Genomic DNA, 17,467 nt, shown 5'->3' on the forward strand with positions numbered 1-17,467 from the left:
TAGTGATTTTTATGCAATGCGTCCTCGTGATACATAGCAGAGCCAGTGCTCGTTTGCATATTATAGTGGCCGTCGATGCGCAAGCACTTGTAATTAAAACACGAAATATTTATAATTTAATTCATGCAACGTATCTTTCAGCACAAAAAGATGAAGGCAACGAAGAAAGCTGTCGCGTAATTTAATTGGCATTTTTTCTTCCTTTGGCCGCGCCTCAATTAATTACTTTCGTTACATTCCCTTTTTATTCGTCAACTGTTGCCGCTCGTTAAGTCACCGTACGTCTCTTTGTTCACAGCGTCTCTCTGCGACATAGTTTACAACAGCGATACGACAAAAACAGGCATAGTTATGTCACCTGGATACCCGAATCCATATCCATCCAGGACACACTGTACATACGACTTCCAAGGAAGGGGAAAGGAACGGGTGCAGGTGATATTCCAGGACTTGAATCTGTTTCATTCTCAGAGCAATCCAAATGAGTAAGTTTATCATATTTTATGTAGTTCCACTGCTGAACTAAATATATACATACGTTGTACGAATATATCTCTACTCGGGAAATTATATCTGTTTTCGTGAGACTTGCACGGTCAGAGACACGCGCGATCGATTTGTACGTCGGCGTCGTGAATATGCCGGATTTATACAGAACTGTGTGCTCACAAGTATATCATTGTGTAGCTTTGTTGTAGCAACGTAACTCTCAACTCTTTTACAACGTAACACATAGATTGTGTGTGCCTAGACCTTTCAATATATTCTTATGGCACAACAGGTGTACGCTACCATAAACATTATGTATTTGCATGCGCGTAATAGACGTTGCTCACTCTATCTTCACGCTGTTACGTCGGCATACGACAAGTGCAATTTGAAAATTTCACGAGAAACGCTTTGTAAGCTTAAGAGTAAGGCTTTAACGTGTTACATCTCTGTACCCTTTGCTTTCGAAAATTGTCCGATATCGAAAATGTGGAGAAAACCGTAGGTTCCAATTTAGCAAATGTAGTAAAATTGATGCCTTGGAGATTTTCAAATTTTTCTGGCACGTTTACGCACATCGCGCTTACCTCCCTTCCAGGTCAATACCCATTCGCCTAAATTCACCCATTCCTATACGTAAAGTTGCATTGTTACTTTAGCAGTGTAAGCAGTGGGCGGCGACTTTTGTGGGGTGTGTATGTGTGCGGAGTATTTCAGAATTTTTTACGTGTGGAATTCCACACATGAAAAATTTTTCATCAACAATTTGAAAGTAACAAGTGTTAAACTAAAAATAGTTGAATTTTTTTCGAACTTTTATTCCAATCAAACATTCAATTACACACACTGAGCGAGCCAAGCACGGCCGATAAATATTCACGCAGTTCCTTTTTGCAGTTCGCGAAGAGCGCTAGTCCTATAATTTTTCGTGCACACTTTAGCGGCTAGTCTTTATTTGTTTCGGAATATACGAATTCATATTCGATAATATTCAGCAGTCATATTGCATGTGCACTCCGAGATTTCTGAAACTTTAGATAATAGTTGCTTTCCATTTACGCCGATTCTCAGATCGTTTTCACTTGTGACGTCTTACGAGCTTAGTTATTATAAATGCGCGTTCCTTTTTGCATTCTGACAAATGAGATTCAACTGAATTTTTACCCATAATCTGCACGAGATCGAAACCGTATGTTTTAGTGAGTCACGTAAACTCACTTCAAAGAGTAAGGTTATGAACTTGTGTTGACATGTGATAACTTTTTAGTAAAAAAAGTAAGCAAGTAGTCATTAATCTGAATATAAAATACTCAGCTCACTTCAGACTCAGTTTCACTTGTGTGTAAATGGAAAGCCACTATTGACTTATGGATGAGTTCATAAAAAAAAATAAAATTCAGAGTTCAACGTTTGCTCTCTCTCTCTCTCTCTCTCTCTCTCTCTCTCTCTCTCTCTCTCTATGAGATTAAATTTATTAAATTTTTTCATTAAATTTTATTTTGAGTTTAAAGTACGTTTCGAGTTAAACTATAAATATTTATAAAATATTTATAATTTCGTTGCTCATCATTTTGTACGATTATAAAGAGATTTTAATATGTAGATTAAATAAGTTCTGGACATTTTTTCCTCCCCCCCACCCCATCAAGTTGTCCAACTCCATACATGGCGAATCGATAAGTCGCCGCTCCTGAGTGTAAGAACTTTTATTTAAATCCGACGAAAGATTCTTATTCTCAAAAATCTGACCAAGCTTTCGAGAATACCTCTGAGTTCGAAACGGCGGAGATCGATTCCGAGAGCGTAGAGATTGAAGGAAGAACCTGGCCTGGGAAGAAGAGACACAGTTCAGTATAGGAAATCCCGGGAAACCGCTGTGATACAACCACTGCGGGTTTGCCGACAATTGCACTCGCTGCGATCATCTCCTCACATTCATTTTCCACGTAGCTGATCTTAAATACCATTTAATTAGGGCTCGCGCGTACTACTGAATTGACGTTTAAGTGGTACTTTCCTCATTGCTCACAAGCATCCGCACTTGTCCATTCTGCGGTGATCACAAGAGCTTCTCTATCGTTGAAATGATAGTTACGATTAAATAAACTCCTAGGAGCTACACGATATCGATATAATGCATGCGCATTGAATAATTTGACTGTCACAACATATTTGTATTGCTTTTCTCTTTATGACAGTAATGTGAGGAATAATGAAGCACGGCAAAGTTTCAAATAAATTTACACACATTATTAATATAATTACACTTAATGAATTACTTTTATGTATGTATATACCTAATATAGACTTAAAAAAAAAAAACCTAACATTTTTTAAAATATGAACGCGTCAATATTATGATGTATCATATTAAAAATATTTCTGTCGTGTGTTGTTTTATGAAAATATATTACCTTAAAATAACGCAAGCATTATCGTATTTATTCATAAGACACAGGACGAACGTTCTGTAATACATATGATATCTATCTCTCATAATGCATGTAGAAAACACGAGTGCATTCAAATAAGATGATTTCTTCTGAATAGAGACACCCGTTGAAGAGCAGCCGCGTCGCATCGTCATGTGATTTTTCCATCTAGTTTTCTTCCAATCATCCAAGTAGATTGGTCGAAATTTTCCGAGCGTATGGTTGCCCATTCATGCAGTAATGCTACACAAATTTGCTCATGTACGAAATCACTGCACATGATCACGCACGTAGACCTTGTGTGCATGGGCAAATAATATTCTTTATTATACATTATATTGGTTCTCTCTTGCTATGTCTTGCGAATTGTAAATTGGTTGGTTAAAAGCCATCCATTGTGGATTGTGCCCGCAGGACAATTGCGTAATTATGATACAGTAAACCACAGCACGTTGAGTTCAAATAGGAAGAGTATAATAGGAATGCTCAAACGCTAAACGCAGCAAGAGAACGAGGCTACTTTCATGCGAAAATGAGTTTAACACGATTGTTTCTTTAAAGCTTGCCATATCATTTCGTCAAAAAAAAAAAAAAAAAAAAACATTACACTTGACGTAAATTGCATACGTTCAAAACGTATCGTTCTCAAAATTATTTTTTTTTTGTTAATAAATCTCACGTCGAGTACGTACTTGGCAATATTATACATATCATGTTTACTTTGATTAGTTTATTATAAAATTTGTTAAATCCAATAAAAATTTAACGTAACGTTTTATTAATATTACACTTCTAAATATATTTTAAAGAGAAAAAGAGAGAACGCGAGAGAAATCAGTAATATAGCTTATATTATATATATAATACATAGCAGCTTTATTAATATGATTTTAATTATTTTGGGAGGAATTTTCTGTAAAATAGAGCACTTCCAGTATATTTACTGATAAAGGCAATGTAGACTTTATGTATCTGTTTGAATATTTGATCCAGCAATCGCAAATGCATTTTATTGAATATAAAAATATTCAATAAAAAACTGCATTTCTCTCTCTCTCTCTCTCTCTCTCTCTCTCTCTCTATCTATCTATCTATCTTATAATATCTCTGTTTTACTTTATTGTAAATATTTCAAATGTTATATTATACATGTACATTTTCACTTTTAATATGAGATTCTCTATCTCAATAAACATGTTGCATAAATTGATAGTTTTAAGATTATAACTGATGGCAATTATTTGGTATTTCCAACTATTCCGAGGAATAGATTGTAACGGATAATTTTCGCAGGGACGACAGCGAGTTCTCGTGTCACAAGAGTTTGCGAAACGAAAGTCCAGACTCGAGAATGTCAACTCGGTGTCGAGTTATCGTTCAAAGTTCGCTAGCAGCGTCGTAAGCACAGAATATAAAATTGGACAACGTGCAACGTGTTGCAGTACACACTCCGGTGCGCGTACCGGGACAAATACATCTTGATTCCTGTTCCTTGTGTTCTAACGGGACGTGAAATCAGAAATGGAAATACGAGTCCCCTCGGTAGCGGAGGCATCTTTTGTCGAGGAAATGAAAAGTTTTTCCTCGATCGAATATTATTTCGTGACGCGTAACGAAGGCTACACATCGCAGGAACATCGCTGACAGGACTGCGTTGTGACGCGATCCATAAATTTGATAAACCAAATGATGAACGTCGCGCGTGAGAGATCGCGTTCAAATATTTTTATTAAAAATTATCCTACGACTTTTTTTTATCAAATTTTTATATTTTACATTTTTTTTCTCTTCACTTTTTAATATCGTTATATGTAGAATATTGTACGTAATAAATTGATCGTGCAAGAGGTGAGAGATACTTTATCTACAATTATTGTAATTATTGAAATTATATGGAAATTGTTGGTTCTCCGTGCAATAATTATCGCGCTCGAAAGTATCAAATTTTGGTTGTATTTCAACCGTAGATATGCACTTGAAACAAATAAAATGATTAATTTTGCAAATATAATATGTATAGATATATATATACTAGTGAAACGACACCCAATGGAGATGCATATATATATTATAAATGTGTGTTATTTTTTTTATTACAGTTGCGAGGGGGTCGATTCATTGGTGGCATTCGTGAATATAGATGGAAAGAAGGACAAAATAGATTCATTCTGCGGAGATACACCACCGCGGCCTATCATGAGCAACGGTCCGCGGCTTTCCTTGGAGTTTCAGGGACTAACGTCATCTCGCCATTCGAGAGGCTTCAAAGCTACATACACTTTCATGGAAAGTAAGTGCGTGACGCATCGTTGACTTTAATAAGCTCGTGTCTATAAAAAAAAAATCGAGTAAGGAAAAGACTATATTTCCTCGCGGTTCAATTCAAAGTGAATCTTTTAAATAGAAATCTTCCGTTTGCGCGAGACGCTCGTAGATTTACACGTATATTGTCTTCCCGTAAATCGATCGGAAATGTTCCGGCCCAGATGGACGACGGGGATCATCGAGAATAACTTATCGACATGGAACGTGTTCGCGGCGCAAGATCAGGCCATGACGTACGATCTTATATATTCGTAGATGGGGCACGGAGCCGTATTCCGGGCTTTTCTCCTATGAGCACCTATGTCCCGTCAAAATTTCAATTTCCGCCGAGCATTTCTATCGCGATAGCAATGCGTCTCGTCGCGTTTCGCCGTTTATCACCCACAGGTGAGTTCGGATTGTAGCGCACAGTGCGCACACGCTGGCCGGGCATCGGCGGGCATCCAGTAACGGAACTAACGGAACAAATGGATCGCGAAATGCGTTCATCTCTCTACTGAGAATCGTTCCGAGGCTATACCTTAACGTAAGAAAGTCAGAGAGTGTATCTCGCGAGAGAGAGAGAGAGAGACTGTCTACCTACCGGCGAAAGTTAAGGCGAGAGCGCACGAGCAGACGGAGGCAAACAATCTGTCTCAAATATCAAGCAAGGTAAAGGAGGATAACTTTGCCGTGCCGTCAGTTAAGGGATGAATATCGCTCGATTATGCCGAGTATTTTATCGTCCTCCGGCTACTATCGAGAGCAGAGTCGAAAGTTCGCGCGCTATCGCATAATTGAAACGCGGCAAAATGGAACCTGACCTATTTTGCAACGGTGGAAAGAGATACGGCGGCGAAGTTCCGGCAAAGTCGCTCCGCGGCTCCGTATTATGAATGTTAACGGCAAGTTTGAGTTTAATTTTTACGAGCGGGACGTACCTCTACCTCTTCTCCGCACTTCCGTCCCCCCCCTCCCCACCCCAAAAAACCCACCCCTCGTCTTTGAAACTTCGCCGCTGAATTATCGTGCTAAGGGATGCGGGTACGTTCTTCGTACGTTCTTACGGGGCCCACATAAATAGACTTCGGAGGATCCTCGAAAAAGACGGAGTTGCTCTCGCAAAAATCGAAGTAGGCATTCGGCAATCGGACTGGAACGGACACCAAGAAGAGATTCGCAATCGCGCTTCCCCTCCCCCTTCTCGCGGGAAACTAGACGCGGGTCTCACTCCCGAACTGTCACAAGCACAACGACGTTCTCGACAACGAATCGATATGACGCGTCTTAGAAAGGACCCACCGGTCCTGCAGGAATAACATTCTGTGCGCTGACTAGGACATTTCCTTGGGGGGGGAAAGGCTGATGTCATCTCAGACTGATATGTGCGTGTCAACCGAGTCGCGCGATACATTTTCCCTATGCGACGTCTTTACACATATATATGTATATGTGTATATATATATATACATATATATATATGTACTCACGCTTGAAACTAGTAATTATGACATTGTTAGAGAGAGAGAGAGAGAGAGAGAGAGAGAGAAGTCGCAACATCCAGCAGACAAATTTCTCTCGCTCTTCGTCGTTATAATCGACGTCACGGCGACAATGGCAGGCGGATAATCGCGAATTACACCATAACGACAAACACGCCATTGCAAACGCGAAGGACGCGAGATTTATGACGTCTACTCGGTGTAACCCGCCCTTCTTGCAATTAGTCTCGTCTTCCGCCACGATGGTAAATTAGGCTCTCCCTCTAAAAAGCGAGTTTGTCTCTCTCTCTCTCTCTCTCTCTCTCTCTCTCTCTCTCTCTCTCTCTCTCGGTGCGAACACTTTATGCAATAATAACGCGAAAATTTATTTTCCCCAACGTATTTTCGATCGTCGATCGTACCATATTTCCTAGCAGACGAGACGGTACCATCACCATCACCACCACCATCACCACCACCAGCACAAGCACTATGTGTGTTTGGACGGTGTCGCGTCAATCCATCGACCCTTCTCGCGGAAACTTATCGCTACGTCGATTCGCAGTCGTTTAGTCACGAGGCGACGCGCGCGAAAGGACATCGACCGGAAGTTTCGGAATTCGGTCGAACGTTCCAAATATCGTCGACAGCAACGATGGCAGCGTTGGCAGTTAGCGAGCGACATATTCCTCACGACGTGACTAGTGAGAGAACTCGACTCGTCGGGCGGGACGGTGACGGATTTACGAATCCATCGTCGACGAAGAAGTAGGACGGAGCTTTTGGAAAACAACGTCGTCGTCGTCGTCGTCGTCGTCGGCGTCGTCGCGCTTCGACATCCAGTAAAATTCTAACGACACACACACACGCGCGCGCGCACACACGTTCTGTGTTTGCCTGACGCTTTGTACATTCGTATCCATACGCGTCGCGCCGGTATCAAACGTATGAAACTTACGGGCGTATTAGCAGCGACGCTTTAATGTAACCTGGCGTAGTATTCCGCTTTCGAACTTCCTCGGAGTTTCGACGCAATATTTCCGACGAACTCGGCAAAGTTGATACGGGTGCACGTCGTACGTCGTATTGTTGCGTCAAGTCATACAGCGGGAAGTGTGCTACGTCGACTCATTCGGTCGACTCCGCCAACTTTGGTCATCCATTAGCCGCTAAACTTTTTAAACGAATCTAAAACGTACGTCAGTGACGCGCGCAGTTACTGACCATTAAGATATATTTGAGACACACGCGACTCGCAGAGGGTTTCGCAACACTGAAACTAAAAATAAAAAAAAAAGTAAAATTCTAACGCAACTCTGCGCTGCGGGAAGTAATGTAGGCCTGAAGAAAAAAAAAGAAAAAAAAAAGAATAAAAATAAAAATAAAACACGAGTTCACGGACAACGCGCTTTAAATAGCACCTTGAAACAGGACCGGTTTTGCATTTCGAGAGTTATTTCGCGCGAGTAGTAGAACGAGGTGCCGGAATCGTTATCGTTGATTACAATTGCAAAGTTGGGAGGAGTCCGGCCGAGACAGGACCAGGAAGGAAGGAAGGAAAGCTCGACGAGAAGGGAGCTCGGCGGCCGAATGCTCTCGGATACGCGCACGGTGCCGAACTACCGACTACTGCGAGACCGTCTGCAGGGGAATCTTTTGTAATGTAGATCGCAGGACGATTTTAACGACGGTTATACCCCCTCGAAAGTGTGATAAACAGTCTGCATGCACCCCGTGATACATGCAACGGCTCGGGACGATCCCTTCGTGCCCGCCCATGGCCGACTTCGGATTCGGGACAGAGCGACGCGATCTGGCGCAACATAAATTGCCAGCTCGTATATACTTGAACATTCTTCCATGGCCGGGTATTATAAAAGTTCTCGCGAAACTTTATCAATTTTACGGATACGCCACGTGTACTAGGAGGGAGGGGGGGGGGAGGGGAGGGAAAAAAAAGAAGAAACGAGAGCTCGTTTACCATCCTTTTCTCTCTCTTCCTCTCTCGCCTTTCGCTCGCTTTGATCGCTTTCACGTATATACGCGAGCACACATGTACGTACGTTCTGTACTTTTACATAGCCACGTACGAGCGATCCGATTTCTTCTCGTTTGCGCCAACAAGATATTATCGGTTGTGACGCTTCGAAAAAGTGCTAATTTAATTCTGTTGTCATAATGAATTTTATGAAAGATCGGAAAAAAATACGTCCGTGTGATGAAACATTGTAAATTTACAAAACAGCGATAGCTTCGTAGCGCTTTCTGCACGAGTTACACGTATCCGCTTTCATCGGAGGGAAGGTAGGTAGAAGTTACCGCGGCAAGAGAGCGAAGAAATTCTCTCGTCTCGGCGAGAGAACGAGAGACGGCAACCTTGAAAAATTGATACCGTAGGCCGTCTCGACTAGGCTTTATCGGTGTAACGGGCAACTAAACGTACCATTTTATTGGATCCTACGCTCCGGTACGCTGCGAATACCGATCGAGCGATACCGAAGCGCTGCTGGTTGTGTAGTAGCTGTGCGTGAATCTCAATCGCGGAACCGGTCTGGCGAAACAAAATAGGTTTCCCGTCTACCGTGTAACTCGCCGGCTTACTTCGAGATTCGCTCGACCGACACGCAATCCCGTGATACCAAAAGTTGGAGGCACAGCGTTGTCCAACAACAAACATGGCGGGATCGTTGATCCATGTTTGCTCCTTCAGCGTGTAGCAGCATGCGTAGTTATAATATCTGCAGCATCCGGTGCATAGTTATGCAGAGTACCTGGTTTAACGTCGCCACGAAATTTAGAGCTTCTTTTTGCGCGAAACACAAAACAGTGCTTAGGCAGAAGTTTGTTTACGGATGTAAATTTCGTTGCATAAGTTACAGGTACTTATACAAGCGTGAAACGAGGCATGGCAATTAATAATCAGGCTTCCGACTAAATCACCCGAACTAAAGCGTCGAATAACTTTTATATCATATACGCGGACATAAATACATACCTGAGCTGTTGAATATAAAATTGGTACGAGTAGTAGCTCATTACACGGTTAATTCGCGAAATTTATCGTCAGTTTTGTTGTTGGCATTTTCGTCAAATTCGCAACGCGAAATATACGTCACAGTGCTCAAATATCCTGTAATTTCCGTAGAAATGTACAAAGCGCGGACAAACGCGACGTTCTCGTTACTTTAACCCATCCCCCCGCCACACCTCACGTAATCGGGGGACATTGCTTGTTGCAAGCGTGAAACAAACGACGCGACTGGAAAAAAGAGCAGGTCGAGCGTGGAGTGAGGTCATTTCAAAATGAAAACCCTACGCTGAAACGCGAGACGCCGGTGATACAAGTAGAAAAAGCTGCAACCATCGCGCCATTGCCAGCCAAACGGAACAATATGGGACTTTAATTCAGGATGACGTCACCGGCGAACCATATAAGACCATTCTGAACGAAAACAAAGCGGCATTAATATTATACCCCCTCGAGCCTGATGAAAGATAAATTATTGTAATCATTAAATTTGAACGTTGAAATTGTGCGGATAATTCATCGTTAAATAACGTTCGTTTTACTAAATATTTAATGAACATTAAAGAACCATTCGGGCAACTATTTGCTCGTGGACATTAATTCAATGATTCATTGGTAATATAAACATCGGCGATCCACTATCGCATCGATCTCGGTAATTCACAAGAACATTTCGGAAAATTCATTTATTTATGCCCTCTATGTCGATATAATATCATTTGGAAACTTAGTAATATTGATTTATTTACTCCATATCGTAATGCACTCAATCCGACGAGGCAGTTTATATTTTCTGGCACGTTGCTGGTAATCATCGAAATAAAATCAGCCAATTCATAATTTGAACGGGCGCGTTGCAGTTACGCAACTCGCATATCTGACAGAGAGTTCGTATCGCGGATGAATAACTGATCGATTAAATTATAATATATTAAAATGTCTCGCTCAACGCTTGCCCGATTGAAAATAAATTTAGCTACTTTCGCAAATATTCGCAGCGGAAAACAACATTCTAGCGAAAGAGAAACATTTATTACTAAACTCTCTATAATAATTTAATAAATCCTCGTTTTTCGGTACAGATTTGATTAAGACAGATGTTTTCCCATCACGTCTAACTAATCTCTCCTTGTGTTTTCCCCTCTGACTTTGATTATATACTTTTGGTATATACATGGTGTCTGTTTAATCGAATATTTTCTTCTTTTTTTTTTTTTGCCGTTTGATCAATTTGTACCTTTGTTAAAATCTTAATGTAGAATTTAGTTACCGAGATATCTAACATTGAACATTCTTCAAGTTGTAAAGGCGGACAATGAGAAATGAACTCTAAATTTTCCAAGGAATTTGCAGTCGGGAAAAAATACAAGATGCTTGGAGCACCCAGTAAATCAAGCTTCTTGCTTATTAGAGGTACGCTTAACAAGTGAGTAATTGTTGCGCGCAACTTTCTTCGAGTCCTTTCTTAGCTCGAGTACACGCTATCCGTATAATAAAGTTGATGTACAAAACAGGTACGCGCTCCTTTCCCAATAGCGGTCGGAATGGAAATTATGAACATTTAGATGCAAATTTAATCTATTCGATAGCGAAAGACTCGCGGAAAAATAAGAGGGGAATAAGATGCAATTTTATTTTCTTTCGAAGGAGTCAAAAGCAGAATAGCGGAATAATTCAGCGCTCATCATTTTCGAATTTAACGATACATACGTTATAGATATTTTTCTACGCCCGATATCGGTACGATATCGTTCTGCAACGTGCTGTTCCAGACGCCGCAAATGAATATCGGATCGCGGGCATGTCCGATCGAACGTAACACGCGTTATCCGCCGCGCGACGCCCTTAACCGCGCGCGCGTTACCCGTCGCGAGCTATCGGGAAATGTCATAAAGCGAAGCGTGACCGTGTCATAAATATCCGATTCTGACGTCGAAATTCAACGGACGATCTCCCTGCGAGAGAGACAAATTGTGCGACAAGCAGAAATTGCGCGGCCCGCTGCATTAAGGAATTACATGCATAGCTCGTGTCGCATCAGTCACTTCCATTGATTGCGCACAGATAGAATATATATGTTGCAAAAATCGCGTAAGAACGTTGAATACTGTGTTACGTAATGGGATTTGTCACTTTGTGACTTTTTCACGCGCGCACAACGCGTACATCTTCGACATACACATCGTTGTACGTATGTGTACACGTGTAATTATAATAATTCACCATTTCAATGTTCGCGACAGAAACGTCTAGTCTAGAATGCTAATTTTCGCATTTCCAAGCAAAATTCTACAGATAGCTGACACAATACCGTATCGCATCGTATCGCGTATTGTGGGCGTAGTAGCGAATGATAATTTCAACTGTAATCAGTATCCGCATCGATAATAAGCAGCTGATTTAGCAATACTCTCGATTATTCCACATTGCGTTAGTGTGGAACATATAATTTACAAATATTTGCACTATACCCAATCATCAGAGACGGTAAATTCTATTAAAAGCAGATACCACAGCACACGGATGTTGCGATGTTGTTTGTCCTACTGCTAATTACATGCGCAGAGCATTTCATTCTCAATGAATCAGCGAAATTGTGTCGCGCATTCGAATCTTGCTGATCTCGTCATTTTTTATCTGTCGTATATATGTTGTTGATTAGATTGGAGTTGCAAGTGTAATGCGGAATGTATTGATGGTACGACGTTGCAGGTATGAATGATAAATCATTACACGATTGTGCAAGACACATTCATAAAAGCGACATTTCGCTTTGTTATTTGTCACGATTGTTGAAAGGCGTTTAATGTAGTTTTATCGAATTTTAATAAACGCGTCCGTCATAATTTCTGCGGGGAATTTTATTTAAGCTCTCCCTTAATCGGAATTGGCTAATGCACGGCGTTGCTGGTTGCATTGTACGATGCATTTTTCTTGCATCTCCCAATTCTATTGGGAATATTTTCGCATGAATATTTTCCGCTATGAATATTTTCCTATAACTCGCCTTTCAATAAACTCATAATTTCAGAGATCCAGGTAGCCGCACCTCCTACCTCGCAGTACGTGCTACGTAATTTCAATCTTTCTATTTCTCTCTCGTCAAACAAAAATTAATTAATTTCCGTCCCGCATTATGGAAAACCACGCTAATCATCTAGATTGCGCGACTTTCTGTAGACCGTAGATACAGCGATGCGCCACTGAATTCCACGCTTAATTCGCCAGGCAAGCATTCGCCTGACGGCATCATACACTCGTATCACGCTCGTCTGATTAAAATCTTCGCGAACGCTGCGCTGCCGAATACCGTTGCCATTGTATTACCGCGTTACGTAAATCGAGGTATTACTTAGTTACGAGGGATACGAAAATGGGACGAGGACGCGAGGAAGAAAGATGAGAGAGATAGAATGGAGAGAGGGTCGTTCGAACATTATACTGCAAATGGCATGCGGAAAAGAGAAAGGGCAACTAACCGTTGTTTTCCGAGATATGTTAGTGCACCACGAGAAACCGGAAGTATTTCGAGACAATGTATGCGGACACACATATTCAGAGCGCTCCTGAGTTTAACTCGTACAGTAGCATTATGTCGCGGATGCTAAACGCTTGCGATATCTCGATAGTGCGCATAGTATGGCGCGCCACCGCCGTCAAGGAGCGTCTTTTTACGACCTCGTAACAATAAAAATCACGACGTACGCGAACCAGAACATTAATTGCAGCCGAATAATTTCTTCTCCGAAAATAAAAATATTACGTACCGTATATATAGGGTAACACTGTTAGGCTTCGTTCACACGATATATGATTATGTAAGAATTAAAGGTTACCAATAGGTTCATTAATGAAAATCATTCATGAATTTCTTGATCACCTTTAATCTTTAGGTAATCATATATTGTGAAATCGGACTTTAGTGTCTTTAAGCCAACTTGCTCACTACTGAATTAATTATTAAATATCGTAGCTTTAATTTTGTCTGCTTGAAATCAATATCGATATTTCAATTCTTTCTTTTTCCTATAATATCTTTTTAATCTAAAAAATATTACAATATTTTTTAATTATCTTTGGAAAAAGAATTTTTTTAATTTTTATTTAAGGTAACTGAGAAATTCATTAATTACAGGTAGTAACATTTTTTTAGATTAAAACGATGGTCCCTATTAGTGTGCCCTCTAATTGTAAGAGCTAACGACCCTATTGTCCTTAATTTCTATGCCTATCATAACTTATTTTAACACATAGTTACTAAAACAAATAATACATGTAAGCTAATTATTTAAGTTAATATTATATAAATCGTTATTTTAATTATACTTATAATTTCAATGTACATTCTTAACACGACGCTCTCAGTTTCAATACAGAGCACATTAGCAGGGACAAGCTTAAAATCTTGCGATATATTACTGGACTTACATAAATTCCTCATCCTTTGAAAAAATGTTTGTTCTATACTTTAATAGGTAAAAAATAATATATTGTCTTTGGTATTGTATACATCGTTAGTAATTTTTTAAACTTAATAAAAAAAAAACTTTTTCTTATTTATTTGTGCTAGCTTTCTTCGAGACTTTATAAAGGTATACTAATAGGAATAGACACACAGTAATAGGGACAATTACCTATATTTATTGTAGGCTTACATGGATCATCGAATACAGTTTCGATCTAATTGGAAATTCAATTGGAACGATATGTGTTCAATTTTCATAGAACGTATTAATTCTAATAAGCGAGGACTAAGTAATTAGTAATAATGTTTTTTTTTATCTATCAATGACAAGTTTTACGCATTCCTGCATTTGATGTAAATAATATCGTTACTGTAAATAAAAAAATAAATTTTCGTCCTCTTTTTCATACAGGATTTTTTACAATACAAAATTTTATAACCATTTTACGTCCCATAAATAAAAAGGATTTACAGATTTTTTTTTTTTTTTATATACATCAAACGTTTGAAACACGAAACGTTGCTCCGATTGCAGGCGTGGAGAAACGCGATATGAAAAGGCTGTAGATTATTACATTTGTTCTATGTGGTATTGAAAAATTACAGGTAGTAACTTTGCTGCACGGTATTTGAACACAATTTTGCAATCTCTTCGGGACACCATTTTTATGACGAGATTTACTTGTAGATACATAAATATTCCGAGAAAGCGTATATTTATAGATTGATTTTTCCAAAATCGTCTAAAATTCTGACATCATTCAAATTGAGTCCCAATTTCTATGTATTATTCGCAATTTCTGGTTAAGACTGTGTGAATTTTAATATTACTTCTTATGAATATGAAGCAGACAGTCTCACAACCGGATCTTGCATGAATCGGCAACGTTGGCGACGATGAAAGGGACAATACGAAATCACAAAGTGCGTTAAAAGGGAAAGGTAACAACTAAGCGAGATGATTCCTGAGCTAACCTCAGCTGCGGTAGTAGCGTACTCGCAACGCTTTTCAAACATTTTCACACTTTTTTCCCCGGAGGCCGACTCGTTGTACTCTTCTTCTTCTTCTTCTTCTTCTTCTTGTTCTTCTTGTTCTTCTTCTTCTTCTTCATCTTCTTCTTCCTCCTCCAACAAGCCAGCCGCAACAAGAGAGCGAGTGAGCAGACAGACTGCGTACATGGTGACCATAACAAATGTAGCTAACTAAGCGCAAAAGTCTCGCGAAAGCTTATTACTCGATGTTTACAGCCTGGAGGAAACTTGGCCCGTACTCTCGTAGCGCGGTGTACCGCACTTTAGGAACTCGCAAGAGGAGTTCTACAGTAACTGCGACCACCGCGAGTCGTTTGAAAGGCGGGGTCTGTGTGACAACGGGGCCAATCTCGTAATTAACATATACCCTCCTTCGTCTTCGGTTTACTCTCCTTTCCTCTACTCTCTTCCGCGTCCACTGCTGGAAACATTCTGCGTGCGAGTCGATAAGACACCTTGTCGACGATGTCGTTAAAACCATATCGGATATTTTTCAACAAGAGAATATGGCTACGAAGGATGGAAATCGCTTTTCAGGAAGTTTCCCGTCGGAAGGGAACACCGATCTTTTCTAAACGATCCGCGCTCCGTAGCAGCCGTCGCTCTAGGGCGTCCGTCGCGATCGAAGTTAATTGAGTCGTCCGTAATGAGGTTTCGGCCGCTTCTGTCGAGCAATTTTAATCGGCCGAGAGGATCGGGGAAGGAGGAGGTGCCTCCAAGTCGCGCCAACGACGAACGCTTGGAATGTTTGCAAGGAATTATTCAATTATTTTACGTCCCGCCGCGCCGGTCCGAGGTGCCATTCGATTTACTCGTCGCGACTCGCGAGGGACAGCGAGGGATCAGTCCTGAACAAATTCAACTACATCGAACAGTATTGATGCGATTGAAAAAAAAAAAAAGAGTGTAAAGTGAAATAATTTTTTGTGGCAAAAAAAAAGTGGAATTAAATGCAATTCGGTATAGTAGCGTGGCAATTCGTGTTCAACGTTATATTGGATGGTCCACATAGTTATTTTTCGCTCGAATTAGGCAATTGATTGATCCTCTGGTGTCTATCAATTCTTGTCCAGTAAAACCTGATCGATTGAAAGCATAAGCTCGGTTCTTTACACAATTTGGCAGAATTTAAAAAAAATCAAGCTGTGCGTTCGCGCGAGCGATGGAATGTGTGACAATTTTTTTTCTTGCCGTAACATAAAATCGACTTTATCCTGTCGAATAAAAAATGAATTAGGAACAACAATCTTGCTGATGTTCCCCTATTCGCGATCGATAGTCCATCATACGGCGAATCGTACATAATCGAATCTGATCATAAAAACCATTGTGTCAACACGTACAACAATCTCGTTCGTCTGCTTGCTTGGACAACTGCAGACTACTCGTTATAATTATAAATTTATAACCTCGTAAGATAATTTTCATAATAAATTACTTTTTTATCATTTGACTACTTTTAAAAATTATTTTAAAATGTAAATAAAAGAAATTGTAATAAAAGGCTGTGGGGATGATTTGTATTTCAAAATGTGTTACAATTGTTTTCAATTACTATTATAACAGAGCCTGAGAGTAGAGACGTAGTACGGCTACAGTAACATGGTATAGTTTTTTAAAGAAAGCGTGTTTAACTGTTTCTTTTTTCTTTAAATTTTTGTGGTAACCCTTTACACTACAAGATGAGTCACTAGTGACCGAGCGATTTCTGTACAAGTTTCTTTGAGTCTTTCGGTGATTATAAATTATACTACATTATATTATTTTCCAAAATGAAGTTCCAATATTTATTCTAGAAAGTCGAAAGTACGTTGGTGGATTTTTAGAGATTTTTTTAAATCATTCTGAACAGATGAAAAAACCGGACGAATCGAAAAGTAAGGGTTAAATAATAACTAAAAGAGTAACCTATTTTCCAAAGTGAAAGAAATCTAAACGTAAGTGATACTTTATGTAGAGGCTTTAGAAGCAAAATCGTTACTTTTATCCTTGGTCTTACAAACCGTACGCATGACAGTTCGATTTGTCAGCCGGAAAAAAATGCCTAATTTTTAGAAAAAACCTAATAATCCGGCTCAAAATCCTAGTTGACAATCCTAATAGCAGTGTGTATACGCAACCAACAAGTATTTTTAGATATTATTATCATCAAACCCCATCTAGCATAAGAGGCATTGTACGTCATAGGCTTTATATCGAGGTAATTATAGGAGTATTGCGGAGAAGGCTTTACACG

At 39.9% G+C, this 17,467-nt stretch overlaps 1 protein-coding gene across 2 annotated transcripts in view; it reads left to right on the plus strand.

Moving 5' to 3' along the window:
* Positions 1–17,467, plus strand: part of LOC108747167 (suppressor of lurcher protein 1) — a 274,868-nt gene that overhangs the window by 247,446 nt on the left and 9,955 nt on the right. For both annotated transcript variants that reach the window (XM_018484468.1, XM_018484469.1), the window contains 2 exons: positions 299–485; positions 5,021–5,211. In XM_018484468.1, coding sequence (XP_018339970.1) covers positions 299–485; positions 5,021–5,211 — 378 coding nt within the window. The remainder of the gene's footprint in view (positions 1–298; positions 486–5,020; positions 5,212–17,467) is intronic.

Source organism: Trachymyrmex septentrionalis, unplaced genomic scaffold (genome assembly GCF_001594115.1).
Source record: "Trachymyrmex septentrionalis isolate Tsep2-gDNA-1 unplaced genomic scaffold, Tsep1.0 scaffold196, whole genome shotgun sequence".
Classification (NCBI taxonomy): Eukaryota; Metazoa; Arthropoda; class Insecta; order Hymenoptera; family Formicidae; genus Trachymyrmex; species Trachymyrmex septentrionalis.